General features: G+C 38.7%; 1 protein-coding gene across 6 annotated transcripts in view; it reads right to left on the reverse strand.

Moving 5' to 3' along the window:
* The window catches only part of Thsd7b (thrombospondin type 1 domain containing 7B), a 797,324-nt gene that overhangs the window by 383,268 nt on the left and 395,494 nt on the right, over positions 1–18,562 (reverse strand). For all 6 annotated transcript variants that reach the window (XM_045150956.1, XM_045150957.1, XM_045150953.1 and 3 more), the window contains one exon: positions 16,943–17,046. In XM_045150956.1, the coding sequence (XP_045006891.1) occupies positions 16,943–17,046 (104 nt within the window). The remainder of the gene's footprint in view (positions 1–16,942; positions 17,047–18,562) is intronic.

Consider the following 18,562-nt stretch of genomic DNA (forward strand, 5'->3'; position numbering starts at 1 on the left):
CATCTCTAAACCCAAGCAACTACAGATACCTCATCTTTGACAAAGGTGACAAAAATATACACAGGATAAAATATAACATCTTCAAAAATGATGCTGGAGAAATTGTATAATCACATGTAAAGGAATAAAATTAGACCAATTTCTCTCATTCTGCACAAATGTCAACTCCAGATGAATTAAGTATCTCAATTTAAGATATGAAACTCTTAAAAAATCTAGATGAAAAAAAAAAAACAGGGAAAACACTTCATGATATAGGCATAAGGAAAGACTTACAGAATAAGACAGCAGTAGCCCAGGAAATTAGATTGATGCTCAACCACTGGGACCTCATCAAACTAAAACGATACTATATATACAAGCAAACCATCAACAGAGTCAATCCCACAGATTGGGAGAAAATCTTCACCAGCTATATTTCAGACAAAGGTCAAATATCTAGAATTTACAAATAACTCAAAAAAGCTAAAGAATAAAAAATCAAACAACCCAACTAAAATGGGGTGGAAAATTGAACAAAGAATTCTCAAAGAAATACACACTTAAGGAGATGTATAGTATCTTTAGTGATCAAATTTAATCAGAAATGCAAATAAGGGTTCCTATTTCTCCACATCCTTGCCAGCATATATTTTCATTTGATTTTTTGATGTTTGCTATCCTTACTGGGGTAAGGTGGAACCTCATAGTTGTTTTAATTTGCATTTCCCTGATGATTAGGGATGATGAACATTTTCTTAAGTGTATGTTTGCCATTGGTATTTCTTCCTCTGTGAACTGCCTGTCCAGCTCTTTGCACCATTTTGTGAGTGGGTTGTCTGACTTTTTATTGCTTAGGTTTTTGAGTTCTTTGTAGATTCTAGAGATTAGGCCTCTTTCAGTTGGTTACTAAGCAAATATTTTCTCACATTCTGTGGGTAATCTATTGGCTTTGCTTATTATATGTTTGTCTGTAAAGAAACTCTTCAGCTTCATGTGATCCAATTGGCTGAGTGCTAGTTTAAGATCCTGTGCTATTGGGGTTTTGTTCAGGAAGTCTTTTTCCATTCCTATATCTTGGAAAGTTTCTCTTATATAGTAGCCAAGTTTTTGGTGTTATAATTGAGGAGCAATATGGAGAGTCCTAAAAAAGCTGATTATAGAGTTACCAACAGACCCAGTTATTCCCTTACTGGGCATGTACCCTAAAACCTTCAAGCCTCAGTCCAGAGACATTTGCTCAACCATGTTTATAGCAGCTCAATTCATAATAGCTAAGAGCTGGAATCAACCCAGATGTCCATCACTAGAAGAATGTATAATGAAGATGTTGAACATCTACAATGTGGAATTCTATACAGCAATAAGAAAAAGTGACACAATGAAATTTGAGGGAAAATGGTTGAACCTGGAACACATCATTCTCAGTGAACTTAGCCAAGCACAGAAAGATAATCATGGCAAAGTCTCACTCATCTACAGCACCTAACCTGAATCTACCCAAGATGCAACCATACCCGGCAAGCATCTCAAGGACTGGACAATAGGGTGGATGGGGAAAGAGGGGAGGAGAAGGGAAGGAGTGCTGGACACAAATCTGGACCCAAACATCAATGGTACCATAAAATTCTACATTCTAAAAGAAAAACCAAAAGGTTGAACCTTCACCAGGCCCTTAGAGGGAACACCTGAGTCACAAGACACTGGGAAGGGTATGATGAAGACTGATTTTAATCTTCTACAGCTTCCCTCTCTCTCTCTCTCTTTCTCTCTCTGTTCTAACTCTTTTATATTACTTATATATTTTCTTCCTTCTCTTAATGAGCACTGACCTGTAACTCTCAGTACCAGCATGTGGCTATCATCCACAATGATCTTTTGATCAGAGAGATCTACAAGGTTTCTTAAAAGAAAGACAGATTTCTGTCAGAGTACTTGATGACCCACACTAGGTTAGTGGTAAGACACTGCTGCTGAAGACAACATATGCGGTTTACACATAACATGGAATGACATGGCTGGAAGCCTTAAGAGAGTCAGTCCCCAGACAGTCAGCGCATCTAGTGCCAGAAGGTGCTACATGAGTGACTGGAGGAAAATGAGCAATATCTGTCCAAGAAACTCTAAACTACTTACAGCAAATAACCTGTCAGGATGCTCACACAAGTGCAATAGAGGAGCATAGCCATGGTGGGAAAAAACTGCTCTTGATTTGGCTAACTGATGCACTCAGTGGAACACAACCCATAGCTGGAGCTGGGAAACAAGTCAGAACCATATCCAAAAATGAGCCCACTCTCCATTATCAAGCTACTACCAATCATTGGCTACAAGAGGACCTATACCTATTAAATTCTCTCTAAAAAAAATAAAAGTTATCCCATTTATCTGGTGCTAACTTTACTCTTGTTGCAGAATCTGCTTCTCTCTTTTTCAGATAGACACAGATCCTAAGGAGAGAACCACTCCATCATACCTCAAAAGGGTGCCAGCTGAAATTAAGAATAATTAGCGAAACAAGAAATGGTGCTGTTTTCTTGGTGAACCTGGTACCAGCACAAGGTGAAGGAGATAGACACAGAGAACAATCAACTTCTACCAAATCAGATATCCAGAGACACAAAGGCTCCCAACATCTCATCAGTGAAGCAGACCTAAAATGAGCCCAACATGGCTCAGAAAAATTTTGCGGAAGAAGGAGCAGAAAGAATGCCAGAGCCACACATTGGGTTACTATATGCAGAGACATTACCTCTTACCTGTAACTGAGGGCTAACTCCACAATTTATGACTCATATACCTCAACAAGGAGGGGCCAGGGGAAACGGGGAGGACAGGGAGGAGGCTAACAATGGTACCAACTTGACTGTACTCACTGAGTACAAAACTAATTAAAAAAAAAGAAAGCATTCAAAAACAAAAAAAAAAAAAAAGAAGAAGAAGAAGAAGAAGAAATGCAAGTAAAAGCGACTGAGATTTCATCTCATTCCAGTCAGGATTTCATACAACAAAAGTCAGATAACAAAAATTATTGGCAAGGCTGTGAAGAAAGAGGAACATTTTCCTACTGCTGGTGAGAGTGCAAACTGGTAAAATCACTATGGAAATCAGCATGGAGACTCCTGAAAATAGACCTATCATTTGACTCAACTATACAACTTCTGAGCATATACCCTAAGGACTCCACTCTTTACTACAAAGAGACTTGCTCAACCATGTTTGTTACAGCTGTATTCACAATTAGGAACTGGAATTAGTCCAGATGCCCATCAACTGATAAACAGATACTGAAGGTGTGGTACATATACACAGTGGAATTCTACACAGCAGTAAGGAAAAATGAAATAATGAAACATGCAAGAGAGTGGATGGAATTGGAAAAAAAAATCATTCTATGTGAGGTCATACAGACACAGAAAGACAAACACTGAATACATTCTCTCATATGAGGTTCCTAACAAAGATCAAATGAAGACAAGTGCAAATGGCAACTAATACCAAGAATATGGGCATAATACTAGAGTGAGGCCAGGAAAGACCAAAAGTGGGGTGGGAAGAAAGGAGAGGGAGAGATAAAATGTTAGAGGTAGAAGGGTATTGGATTGATAGGGGGTGGGGATGGTGGGCAGGGAATTATACAAAAATTAAAACAGTGTTAAAATTGGAAAACCTTATTCTGACTATCATTCTATAGGATAGAACCACCAATTAAGGGGTAGAGGGAACAATTTATACAGAAGGTGGGAAAAGCTTAATTTAACAACCATAGACTCTGCTGGTAAATCCAAGTCCCAGTCTTCCAGCCAAGATGGCAACTGCCTAACTGTGCTGCACATCCCTGGAAAAAAAAGGCAAGGCATTAAGGGTTCACTGGGTCTTTTAGGAGAGCTCAATCTCTAATAGATTTCCAATGGGAGGGTACGGGGGGGGGCAAAGGGAATCTCTGATTCCCTCACTAGTGGGTAGCCCACCAGTCCCCCAAATCTCCCACAGTCCCAGCTTCAGGATACTCCCACATTTACTGTAGGAAATGGGATCCAAGCCAACATAGCGACACTTGCCTCACTACTCAGGGATGATCGCTCTGCTACCCCTGTCAATGCATGACCTTGGGCAGGCTCTGCCTGGCTGGCCTGCTGGAGCACAGGTTCCTTTGGTCCATTTTCCCACCACACAAGTGCAGGTGATCCCCACTTGTGCAAGCTTAGCCTGCTCTGCTCATTTGCCCACTTACTGGTCCAGCCACCACCCATTCACAGGCCAGCCCATGCCCATTCCACCTGCCCATGCAAGCTCAGGCTCACTCTATCTGTCTGCATGTGCCAGCTCAGGTGCAAGACCCTCCCTATCTGCCATGCTGGCTGACTATAAGTGCCCTGTTACTGACGAGCTCAGACTGCTTCTGGGTCTCCGTGTTCTGCCATGCATGAGTTTAGGCTGCTTTGGTGCTTGGTGCTTCAGCATCCCTCTGAACAGGAGCACAGGCAGCTTTGGTGCATCACTGCATGAGAGCTCAGGCAACTTTGGTGTCCCTGCCAGACAGGAGCTCTGGCGGCATTGGCAAGTGAGAGCCAAAGTTCAGACTGCTTGGCATCTGCCTCAGGCTGCTTCAGCTTCCCACTTTGTTTGAGCTCAGGCAGATCCACCCACCTACATGTTAGCTCAAGACCACTCAGCCCATCTTCTTCCTGTCCACTAGTCCAGGCCAGCTCCCCCAAGAGGCATCACTTCCTCCACCCATGGAGACCACAGTCCTACTCTCCCTGCCCATATACTGTGATGGGCAGACCACAGCACAAAAGAAATAACATGACATATCAAATGCAAGAAAATCCAGTTAGATCACCCAGTCCTACAATGAACATCTCTAAACAAAACATACAAGAGTCATTAGGATCAGAACACCAAAAGGAGGCTATGAGCAATGCAACCCTGACCAAGCTGTTGGTAGAACTTGTGGAAAAGCAACAAAGGGCCGATAATAGTGTGGATGCTACCATCACTAGATTAGACCTAATAGATAAGAAAATGGAAGGAATTCAAAGACATGAAGGAGAGTGAGAAGAAAAAGGGTATCTCAAAAATCAGCTGGTGAGGCTAAATGAAGACATAAAGAAATACAAGGATGAATTCTAAGAAGCATCAAGAAAATCAGAAAATGATGTGAAAAGGGAGTTTGACAGAGGTATGGAAACTATACATAGAAAAATAGTAGAAAATGCAAACTTAATTGAACAAGTCCAAAACTCTCTTAAAGCTCTCAAGAATAGAGTCAGCCATGTGGAGGATAAAAACTCCAATCTGGAAGATAAGATGGAAGAAACAGTTCAAGAGTTCAAAAGTTTCAATAAGTTCAGAAATTTCTGTGAACAGAACATGAGGGAATTGTGTGATACCCTTAAACATCCTAATATCAGGATGATTAGAATACCAGAAGAAGAAGAAATTCAGACCAAAGACATGGAGAATTTAACAAAATGATCAAAGAAAGTTTTCCTACTCTCTCAAAAGAAAGGCTCATCAAGATACAAGAAGCTAACAGAACTCCAAACAGGTCGTACCAAAGGAGAAACTCTCCAAGACATTTTGTCATTAAGATTCTAAACATTAACACCAAACAGAAAATCCTAAAATCAGCTAGGGAAAAATAGCACATCACTTTTAAAGGTAACCCCATCAGAATTACTTCAGACTTCTCAATGGAAACCCTGAAAGCCAGAAGGGCCTGGAATGAAACACTGCAAAGTCTAAGAACCTATGACTTCCAACCCAAAGTACTCTACCTAGCAAAAGAATCCTTCATAATAGATGGTGAAGGAAAAACTTTCCATGACAAAACTCAGCTTAACAATTATATGAACACAGAACCAAACCTACAGAGAGTATTTCAGGAAATTCTCCACCCAGAAGAATCAAATAATCAAACTCAAATGCCTACAAGAAGCATATCACAATAACCAAACTCAGAGAAGGCACAAAAAACATCAAGGTCCATGAAAACACCAAACCACATATACCAACACAATATGGCAGATATCAAATCAAACCTCACAGTCAATACCCTAAATATTAATGGTCTTAATTCACCCACCAAGATACAAGTCATAACAGGATGGATCAGAAAATTAGACCCCTCAATCTGTTGTCTTCAAGAAACCCATCTCACCACTAAAGACAGACACATCCTCAGGGTAAAGGGGTGGTAAACAATATTCCAAGCAAACAGGAATAAGAAACAAGCAGGTGTAGCTATATTAATATCAGATAAAATAGACTTCAATCCAAAATTAATCAAAAAAGACAAAGAAGGCCACTTCCTACTTATCAAGGGAACAATCCATTAAGAGGATATTACAATCATAAATTTGTATTCACCAAACACAGGGCACAACAGTTCATAAAGCAAAACTTACTTGACAATAAAACATAAATAACCACCAACACAATCATAGTTGGGGATTTCAATATACTATTATCACTATTAGATCATCCAAACAGAAACTCAATAGGGAAGTAAAACTGCTCAACAAAACCATAGATCACTTAGACCTAACAGACATCTACAGAACATTCCATCCCAAATACACAGACTACACATTCTTCTCAGCAGCACATAGAACAGTCTCTAAAATAGATCATATACTGGGCCACAAAGCCTGTCTCCATATATTTAGGAAGATTTACATAATTCCCTGCATGATATCATATCAAAATGCTATATTGCTAGAAATTAGCAACAAAAGTCCCACCAAGAACCCCATCAACACCTGGAAACTGAACAGCACACTTTTAAACAATAAGCGGATAGTGGAAAAAATAAAAAAAAGAAGTTGGGAAATTTCTAGAAATGAATGACGATGAGAACCCACTGTACCAAAACTTATGGGAAACAATGAAAGTGGTCATCAGGTGAAAATTCATAGCACTAACTGCTGCTAGAGAGATCCCAAATCAATAACCTAACCACACACATAAAGGCACTAGAAAAGCAAGAAAAATTCAACCCAGAAAGCTCCAAAAAGAAAGAAATAATTAAGATCAGAGCAGAAATTAATAAATTGGAAACTAAGACAACAATTAAGAAAATTGACAAAACAAAGAGCTGCTTCTTTGAAAAAATAAACAAGATTGACAAACCCCTGGCCAATTTGACAAAAAAAAAAAAAAGAGATACTTCAAATTCACAAAATTCAAAATGAAAAAGGAAAGATCACAACAGACATAAGTAAAATTGGGAGAATCATCAGAACTTATTTCAAAAAACTCAACTCAACAAAACTGGATAATGTGGAGCAGATTGGTAAATTCCTGGACACATACCATCTATCAAAGCTAAACTCAGAGCAGATCAATCTCCTAAACAAATATATCAGACTCATTGACATGAAAAAGTAATAAAAAAAAAAAAACTCCCCAAAAAAGAAGAGTCCAGGACCAGATGGCTTCTCAGCTGAATTCTATCAAACCTTCATGGAAGAACTCAAACCAAACTTTCTCAAACTGTGCCACACAATTGGAGAATGGGGAAAGCTCCCCAACTCCTTCCATCACCCTAATTCCAAAATCAGGCAGAGATGCCACAAGAAAAGAAAACTACCAGCCTATTTCCATGATGAACTTAGATGCAAAGATCCTGAGCAAAATCCTCACAAACCAAATCCAACAACAAATTAAAAGCATTATCCACCTTGATCAAATGGGATTCATCAAAGGAATGCACGGGTGGTTCAACATATAGAAATCTGTCAATGTACTACACCACATAAACAAGGTTAAACACAAAAACCACATAAGTATTTCAATAGATGCAGAAAAGGCCTTTGAGAAAATATAACATACTTCATGATCAAAACATTGGAGAGAATTGGCATGGTTGGCTAATACCTTAACATAATAAAGGCAATATACAAAGCTCCTAAGGCCCACATAATATTTAATGGAGAGAGAGTGGAGGCATTCCCATTGAGAACAGGAAAAAGACAGGGTTGTCCACTCTCACCTCTGCTCTTCAATATAGTACTGGAAGTCATAGCTCAAGCAATAAAACAGGAGAAAGAAATAAAAGGGATACAATTTCGAAAGGAAGAAGTTAAGTTAGTTCTATTTGCAGACAACATGATTGTATACATAAGAAACCCAAGAGAATCCATCCCAAAGCTCTTAAAGGAGATTAACTCCTTTAGCAAAGTAGCAGAATACAAAATCAATGCACAAAAATCAGTAGCTTTTCTATATGTAAATGACAAAGATACAGAGAAAGAAATAAGGAACATGGTCCCATTTTCAATAACAAACAAACAAACAAACAAATAAATAAATAAATAAATAAATAAAATACCTTGGAACAACATTAACCAAGGAAGTGAAAGATCTATACAACAAAAACAGAAAAACACTCAAAAAAGAAATTGAAGAGGACTTGAGGAAATGGAAAGACCTCCTCTGCTCTTGGATAGGCAAAATTAATATTGTGAAGATGGCAATCCTACCAAAGGCAATATTTAGCACAATTCCAATTTAAATCCCAACATTGTTCTTCACAGAGATAGAAAAAATGATCTCAAATTTCATGTAGAAATGCGGAAGGCCTCGGATATCCAAGCATATCCTCAGCAAAAGAAATACCTCTGGAGGCATCACCTGATCTAAAGCTATAGTACAAAGCCATAGTAATAAAAAACAACATAGTACTGGCATAAAAACAGGAGTATAGACCAATGGAATAGACTTGAGGACCCAGACTTGGGTCAAGCAACTATAGCTACTTGATATTTGACAAAGACCATAACAATATAGGCTGGAAAAAGACAGCATCTTCAACAAATGGTGCTGGACAAAGTGTATAAACATATGCAGGAAATTGAAACTTGATTCATACATCTTGCCATGCACTACACACAAGTCCAAATGGAAAAAAGAACTCAATATAAGACCAGAAATGCAGCAACAACTGGAAGAAAATATAGGAAGAACTTTCCAATATATATGATTGGAAAAAGAATTCCTGAACAAAACCCAGTAGCTCATGATCTTAAACAGTCACTTAACCTATGGGATCACATGAAGCTGAAGAGTTTCTTTACAGACAAGCATACCATAAGCAAAGTCAATAGCTTGCCCACATAATGGGGAAAAACACTATTTGCTGCTTATCAAACTGACAGAGGCCTAATTTCTAGATTCTACAAAGAACTCAAAAACTTAAGCTATAAAAAATCAAACAACCCACTCACAAATGGGTCAAAGACCTGGATAGGCAGTTCACAGAGGAAGAAATACAAATGGCAAACACACACTTAAGAAAATGTCCATCATCCCTAATCATCAGGGAAATGCAAATTAAAACAACTAAGAGATTCCACCTTACCCCAGTAAGTATAGCAAACTTCAAAAAATCAAGTGAAAATAAATGCTGGCAAGAATGTGTAGAATTAGGAACCCTCATCCACTGTTGGTGGGTATGTAAGAAGGTACAACCACTTTGGAAAGCAATATGGAAACTCCTGAAAAAGCTGACTATAGAGTTATTAACCGACCCAGTTATTCCCTTACTGTGCATGTACCCTAAAACCTTTAAACCACAGTGCAGAGATTTGCTCAACCATGTTCATAGTGGCTCATTTCATAATAGCTAAGAGCTGGAATCAACCCAGATGTCCATTACTAGAAGAATGGATAACTAAGATATGGTATATCTATACTATGGAATTCTACACAGCAGTAAGAAAAAATGACACAATGAAATTTGAGGAAAAATGGTTGAACCTGGAACACATTATTCTGAGGAACTTAGCCAAGAACAGAAATATAATCACTGCATAGTCTCACTCATCTACAACATCTAACCTGAATCTTCACCAGATGCTGACATACCCAGCAAGCATCTTGAGGACTAGACAATAGGGTGTGTGGGGAGGGAGGGGAAGTAAGGGAGAGGGTGGGAGACACAAATCTGGACCCAAATAGCGAGGGTAATATAAAATTCTACATTGCAAAAGGCAGACCAAATGGTTGAACCTTCACCAGGCCCTTAGATGGAACATCTGAGCCACAAGACACTGGAGAGGGTATGATGAAGACTGACCTTAATCTTCTACAGCCTCTCTCTCTCTATCTCCTCTCTCAGAGAGACCTATAAGTTTTCCCAAAAGAAAGACAGATTTCTCTCAGAGTAATTGATGGCCCACAATACGTTAGTGGTAAGACCCACTGCTGAAGACACCAGATGCAATTGACATGTAAAATGGAATGACATGTCGGGAATCTGAAAGAGAGTCAGTCCCCAGACAGTCGGCAGTCTAGTGCCAGAAGGTGCTACATGGGCAACTGGGGGAAAGTGACCAATATCTGTCCAAGCAACTCATGGTCTAACCAACTTAGCAGCAAATAACCTGTTGTGATGCTCACATAGGAGCAATAGTGGTGCACAGCCATAATGGGAAACCAACTGCTCTTGATTTGGCTAACTGATCCACTCAGAGGACTGAACCCATAGCTGGAGCTGGTAAACAAGTCAGAACCATATCCAAACATGAGCATGATCTCCATTATCAATTTACCACCAACCATGTGTTACAAGAGGGCCTACACCTATTAAATTCTCTATAAAAAAAAATAAGGGTTATTCCATTTGTCTGGTGCCAACTTTACTCTCTGTTGAAGAATATGCTTCTCTTTTTCAGATAGACACAGATCCTAAGGACAGAACCACCTCTTCATACCTTGAAAGGGCCCCAGCTGAAACTAAGAATAATTGGCAAAACAAGCAAGGGTGCTGTTTTCCTGGTGAACCGGGTACCAGCACAATGGTGAAGGAGATCAACACAGAGAATAATCAATTCCTACCAAATAATATATCCAGAGACCCAGAGGCCCCCAACACCACACCACTGAAGCAGACCAAAAATGAACCCAACATGGCTCAGGGAAATTTTGTGGAAGAGGGAGTGGAAAGAATGTCAGAGCCACTCATTGGGTCATGATATGCAGAGACATTTCTCCTACCCATATCTGTGGGCTAACTCCACAATGCATGACCCATATACCACAACAAGGAGGGGCCTGGGGAAGGGGGTAGGACATGGATGAGCCTAACAATGGTATCAACTTGACTGTATTCACTGAGTGCAAATCTAATTAAAAAAAAAATCCGAGTCCCAGAATTTGGTTACCCCCTGCAGTGAGATGCACAGGGAGACACATGAGGTCTCCAAAACAATGTAGACCATTGCCAAAATCTTGACTAATGTCAGAGCTAAAAGGTCAGATCCTTTTGCTGAAGATACCACAGGCTGATGTCACAGCACACTGGTATATCTTCCTGGAACCAAAGGGAAACTAGCTCCCTCCTGGCTAACCCTCATCATGCTGTAGAACCCTATTGGAGCTGATAGAGGACAACAGTGACCACTAGCATGAATAAGCCAGGGATGCTAAAGACTATAAAATCAACCAGCCAGATAAGATGCACACACTCGTGCAAAAGTGGCAGGTAGACTCCAGGTAGCCAAGCATTTTCTGACTGGATATGAGGCCTGCTCACTGGGGACTCGTATCTTGTACTGGAAACATAGTCAGAATTCCATGGCTAGAAAACAGTGGGCTGGCATAACAAAAATCTCCTAAACAACATTGTATTCCCCCTGTAGCCTAAATGGCTCTCAGACTTGGCTGGAGAATCTGTTTTATTTTACAGATTTTAGAGAAAACTGAGGAGATCCTAGATCCATTGATAAGCAAGAAGATTGTTGCCTGCCCACCATGGGACATTCCACCTCCACAACATCTGCTAGGACTCAGGAGAAATTATAGAACATACATCATGAATACTGTTCTTTTGCTAGCCTGACAACCAGCCCCAGGTTAATGGTGACAGATATTTAGAATAATCAAAACCTATGAATGCAGAAATCCAGAGACTACAAGTAACTCAACACTAAATCATACTACTAAGTGCCTGCTATGGCTCACGGAATATGTGGAAGAGGGGACAGAAAGATGGTAGGTGCCACAGAGTAGGTAGGAATACCCCGAGGAATGGTTCCACTACCCAATAGGGACTGACTAAGGTCTTCATAACACCACAATGATTATCATAACCCAACTAAGGAGGGCCCCCAGTGTAATGGAAGTTGGGATGAAGGAATAATAATATATAAACTGTATGTATAAAGTAATAATAATATGTTTTTTAAAAGAGAAAAAACAAACAACTTTTTTTTGGTTTATTGAGGTATGGTCTCAATCTAGCCAAGGCTGTCCTGGAATTCACTATGTAATCTCGGGGTGGCCTCAAACTCACAGCAATTCACCTACCTCTGCCTCCCAAGTTCTGGGATTAAAGGTGTGCACCATTATGCCTGGCTTAACTTTTAAGGAAAATACAAATATAAAATAAAATATAAAATATAAATCCATAAAGGCAAAGGTAAACAAAAACATAGGATAATTCCCAGTATGTATGATGGTTAATCTTAACAAATTGATAAAATGTTGAATCATAGGGGAAACCAATCTATAGGCATGCTCACAGTGTATTTTCTAGATTGGGTTAATTGATGTGGGTAGACCCATCCAATGAGGGTTCTGGATGATGAAAAAAGGGCCATTGTTGAGGCCCTTTGTTTCCCATCAGGAATAGATGGTAAGGCCCTATTGCTGAGGACTCCACAAACTTGGTCTGTAAGGCCACTGAGAAATCCTGATGCAACTGAACTGATAACCTCCTCCATGTAGACCAGCTGAAAGAAAGCTGGAAGAAGCCATTCTGCATGCAGTTCAATAGAAGAGAGAGAAATCACCAATGAAGATACTCAACAGTGGACACCACAAGCCTTATATTTGGTCAGCCAGGCCAAATGAACCAACGGCTGCAAAAGTGGCATGTCTGTCATGGTGGAAACCAATTGCCCTCTAATTGGACTGGAGGCCCGCTCCATGGGAGAGAATACATCCCTGATACTGAAAGCCTAAAACAGGGGTAGTCATGAGCCTTAGGGGTAAAATTGCTGCTGTCTGGCTAAATGTATATACTTTGCTCATCAAACTGCCCAGTAAGTACTTCTCTTACTGTTTATATCCATATCTTAATGCTACTCTCACTTTTGTTAGAGAACCTTCTCTTTTCAGATGGAAGTGACCTTGGGATGACTCAGAAGCCATCATGGTACTGGGAAGAGTGACAGATGAGTGCTCAGCACTGCAATATCTCTGTCACACCTTCCAAGGCTCAGGGTCCATTGTGGAAGAGGTGGAGGAAAGAAGGTAAGAGCCAAAGGAAGGATAGGACTCCTTACAACATGCTCCTCCAGACACAAAATGGCCTGGATATCCATGATATCCACAGTGCCTGACACTACCTACACAAGACCATCATAAGAGGAGGAAAAGATCATGACATAAAATAAAAGAGAGACTGATTGAGAAGGGGAGGGGATATGATGGAGAATGGAATTTCAAAGGGGAAGGTGGGGGGAGGTAGGGCATTACCATGGGATATTGTTTACAATCATGGAACTTGTTATTAAAAGAAATGATAACTGAAAAATTTTAAAAAAATGAAAAGAAATTGAGGACCAGCATTCATCACTCTGCTTTCTCACTTTGGATAAAATGTGATCACCTCATGTTCCTCCTGCCCTTTCTTCCCTGACTGCTGGACTGAGCCCTTGAATTACAATTTACAAAACAGCCGGGTGTGGTGGTGCACGCCTATAATCCCAGCACTCGGGAGGCAGAGGTAGGAGGATTGCCATGAGTTCAAGGTCACCCTGAGATGACAGAGTTAATTCCAGGTCAGCCTGGACCAGAGTGAGACCCTACCTCGAAAAACCAAAACAAACAGACAAAAAAAAAAAAAAAAAAAAAAAAAAAAAACCCTTCCTACTTCAATGGCTTTTATCAGGTATTTTTTCCAGCAAGAAGACAAGTAACTAGTGCAGTATTCCAGAAAGACCACTGTGCTCTTTGGAGTTTCTATCAAATTTCACAGAAACCTAGTTTTCTACTTTCAGTTATATAAGGTATAATAGTACCTAAGGCCTAATAAAGAAACTTTAGAAGTCCCATGCTTGAAGAATTGGTCACAGAGCTGGTGTGCAGTGTTTAAGGGGTGCATGAGGTAGAACTATATTTGTCAAACACAAGAGCACTTACAATTCTAAAACTTTGCATTGAAAAACAAAAGAAAAAAACATTTTATGAGAATTTATAAGTGACTTTCTTATAACTATATGGTCTGGGTTTAGGTATACTCTGAACTACAAAGACAAGATTGAAGTTTTCCAGTGAGATAGGCTTCTCTTTGAATGGATGGAATATACATACACACAAATGGTTTATGGGGGGTCAGCAATGCAAGCCTTAGCTAATCCTCACAGAAAAGATCCTCCCTGGAATAAGAATGTACATCAAATTATCATGGTAGTAGTAAGAAGGAGTAGCTGCATTTGCAATGTAATGTTGTGTGCAGGTGTGTGTATGTGTAGATGATGTGTGTGTTTATGCATGGGAGTATGGGCGCAAATGTTCCATAATGTGCATGTGAATATTAGAGGACAACTCACGTCAGTCCTAACTTTATACCTTCTTTGAGGCAGGTCTCTTATTTTTCTCCGCTCTGCTCACCAGGTTAGCTGACCTGCCATAGCATTCAGCTTTTACTCCAGTACTCATGCTTGTGTGGCAAGTACTTAATCTGCCAAGTCTCTCAAATATCTCTCTAGCCCAATTAAGTGTTTTTATTTGCATGGAATATTGTTTATAGGAGAGATGCTGCATATTTTGGGGCAACACCTTCACTAACCAAGTGTATTTCTTGGTTTTCCTTCACATTTTATTTGCAGTCTTTCTTTGAATCTAGGGTAAGTGACATGAAAACATGACAATCTATTATGCTCATTTTTTTTTTTTTTAAATTTTAAAGCCTCCCTTCAGATAACTTAGAAATCTCTTGATTCAACCTACATCAGTTACTCACTTAGCTTGTGGGATGCTTTGGTCCTGGAATTTTGTTTCCCTTAGTAGGAGACTGGCCTGTATACCTGATAGAAGTACCAACTTTCTTGGTTTGTTCTCTTTTGTGAAGTATAACTTCTAGATGTTTCTGGAGGCAGGATGCACTTAAGATACACTTTAGGGGATTTTACTTTATGCAAATATTTTCATTTTCTTTGATACTTGAGTGACAATGTAAAATGGATTTGTAGCTTAAGATAGTTCTCCTTCAACACTTGGAAGAATTTTCTGGTTTTCCTTTTACTTTGCACTGCTCATGTTCAGAAGCCCTATGGTCAGAACAAAGGCTATTTATTTACTGTGGAAGGTTGAAAACCAGCCAATATCCTATGGGCTCTGAGGTTACACAGTGATGAACTAAAATAGGTTTCTTGTAATCATTTTGACCTCTTTCTATTGAGAGACCTCCAGTTTTTCAAAATGAAAATTTAGAATTTAGGTTCCATGTTTTTAATATTTATATTAACTCCTAGTATGTTGGCATTTAACTTCCTATGTTGATTTTTCTGTTTATTTTCTCCTAGTCAATGTTTGTTTTGTTTCACACTATAGGCTTTCCAAATACCAACTTATTCATAATTCTTCACTAATATCTAATACCAAGGGATTAAATCCTGAGCTGCTTTTCATGTGGTTGGGTGAACATGTTGTCTAGTAGGCAACACTGCCACACTATCCAATTATAAGATATCTTTTGTTCACATAGATGTCATTATCCATAAGACAGAAACATAAAACAAATCTTCCATCTTAGCGTGTGTTTGCAGAAGGAGATGGAGAATGAATGCTGTCCAGACAGCAAGCTGAACCAAAATAATGAAAGAAACTAATAATATCATGACTCCCTACTTAGACTCTCATTTCATCTTCCTGGTCTCAGTTGAGCCCTTCATCTCTATCATCCTCTGCCTGTTTCTAACATCCACAACCTCTCTGATTTTGACCTCAGAAAATATACCAACAGGTTCCAACAAGAACAGGCAAAATCATGACCTGAGTGCACAAAATGAAAATTTAATCCTTACCTTTTCACACAGAACCTGGAATCTTTAGAGTTATCTAATTCCAGCCAGTGTTTCTCCTCAGCTTTCAATACTCTAGCATAATCCAGTTCTACCAAGCACTTTGTCATACTTTGGTTTACTTACCAAGTTAATATATTATGATTCAGGCTACTGATTGCTCCTAATATATGCAAAGTAAAATTTACTGGGCTCCCTACTCTTGAAAATGACTTTAAAATTTTGCTACATGCATCTCTTTAATCACAAAGTGGTCAGATTGTTATAATAAAACACTTTGTGACAAGCCTCATATTTTTTGGTGCCTGGATTAGGGATGAAACATGAAAGTAAGCAGTCTTATAATGATTTGAATGTTTTTAAGACATCTTTCACCCTTTCCAGACACTGAGACTCAAAAGCCCTTCTAGTCATATCCAGTAGCTTATTCATAGTGTGTTCTAGTCATTCCTTCCTATGCATATTCCATATTGAATGCATAGTAAGCATGGTATGTAATAACTATGTGTAAGATATGATCACTACAATTAGTTAATTCATGCACTTATCTTCTCATTCATATATTTAATTAGCACCTAAGAAGTGCAATATAAAAAAAAAAACACATACTGTCAGATCTAATTTTAACCTATCCTCCAGATTCCTTGGCTGACATCCAACATGCATCTACTTCACCCGCATTGACATCAGCTACGACTGAGATGGGTGTGTTTGCTTATGTTGTTTTAGTCTTGGGTGCACTGAATGTATATAATTAAAAGATCATATTTACTCACACTAATAAAAATGTAAGCTTAATTATAAACATAAATAATTTATTACACAATGATCACAACTTACTCCAATGTAATAACAAGCAACACAATATAAACAGTAACATGATTTTAAACAACACATAAAAACAAAATTATTTTAAAATCTCTTACCTCTTGTTTGTAACCCCTTCCCACAAGGCTCACTTATTCCCATTAGTCCCTGCCTGATGGATTCAGGCACTAAGATACAAGGACTCCATTTCTGTGGCTTCCACCTGTGATTACAAAGAACACATTGAGCTTTCACCATGGCAAATATACAAAGGAAATACTTGAAATACATGAATTAAAATTCCAAAAATAAAAAGACTATCATTCAATAAACTTAGCCCTAAAAACCAATGTCACCAAGTCTAGCATTGGTTAAGGTGAAAAACAGTCAACTCCAACAAGGTTCTTGATTAAACCTACTAGTCCACATATATATATATATATGGTCTATGTGTTTATATATATATAAAATAAAGTGACCCTTGGGATCCATGCTACCTGAAAGTTTATTTTAGGCAAGAGGAATGGATTCAGCTTTGATGAAATATCAAGACTTTTATTCCTCTGAGGAAACTTTCTCTATGACAGTCATCTGCTTCTCACTGGTTTTCTTTTCCAGGTTAATAACACTTTCTATTTTTATGATACACAGAATATGGCTAGTTTTCTTAAACTTATCACTGCACAATGTTCCGGAAAACCAATTCTAAATCTAAGCACAGGTTCTGGTTTTTTAATTGATATTATTATATATAAATATGTTTATGCATATGTGTATATATTTCAAACATGCCAGCTTTGATTTAAAAAATAACCTAATTTAAAAAAGGAAGTGAGGGCTGAAGAGATGGCTCATCAGTTAAGTCACTTGCCTGCAAAGCCAAAGGACCCAGGTTCAATTGTCTAGTACCCATGTAAAGCCAGATGCAAAAGGTAGCACATGCATCTGGAGTTTGTTTGCTGTGGCCATTCTCTCTCTCTCTTAAATAAATATTAAAAAATAAAAACACCAGGCATGGAAGCACATAGCTTTAATCCTAGCACTTGGGAGGCAGAGGTAAGAGGACTGTCTTGAGTTCAAGGAGGCTACCTGAGACTACACAGTGAATTCCAGGTCAGCCCTGGCTAAAGGGAGACACTACCTCAAAAAACTAAAAACAATACAAAAGAAAGCAAGAAGTGAAGTTATCATTGACTTCTTTCAAGTGACTTTAATAAGTGAGATGACAAAAACGGCTTAGAAATCAGGAGGCAGCTTCACAGAAAGCATATAATGATCAGAGAAATATTTTATTAATTTAAATACTTGTAAAGTAACATTCTACATTCATTTAATATCAGTCAAAACAGCAAAAGTTAAAATGGTAAAGGGTTTAGTTCCAACTTTTTAGCCAAGGTGGGTTATTCATTCAGATACCTTAAGCTATGTTCACATAGGTTTCCTAAATCAAAGGAGACCACAATCTAATGTAGCTTGCTACATAGACTGAAAAAAAATAGAAGGAGTTTTCAGAAGTCCTTTATAAATTCTCAAGTTTGATAAAATAAATTGTATTTCAATCTGAGTGACAGCCTGAGACTAAGCCATTCTTTGGACTTTGGATACTCCATAATAGGTTCCTGATATTGCCAGTTCTATAGAGCTTAAAGTTATCTTGCTAGCATTCCCTTCTCTTTTGTAATTTAGTATATTTAGGATGCTCACATTTTCAGGCCACATCAAAGAGGTCTGCAAGTTTT

This window comes from Jaculus jaculus, chromosome 5 (assembly GCF_020740685.1).
Source record: "Jaculus jaculus isolate mJacJac1 chromosome 5, mJacJac1.mat.Y.cur, whole genome shotgun sequence".
Taxonomy (NCBI): domain Eukaryota; kingdom Metazoa; phylum Chordata; class Mammalia; order Rodentia; family Dipodidae; genus Jaculus; species Jaculus jaculus.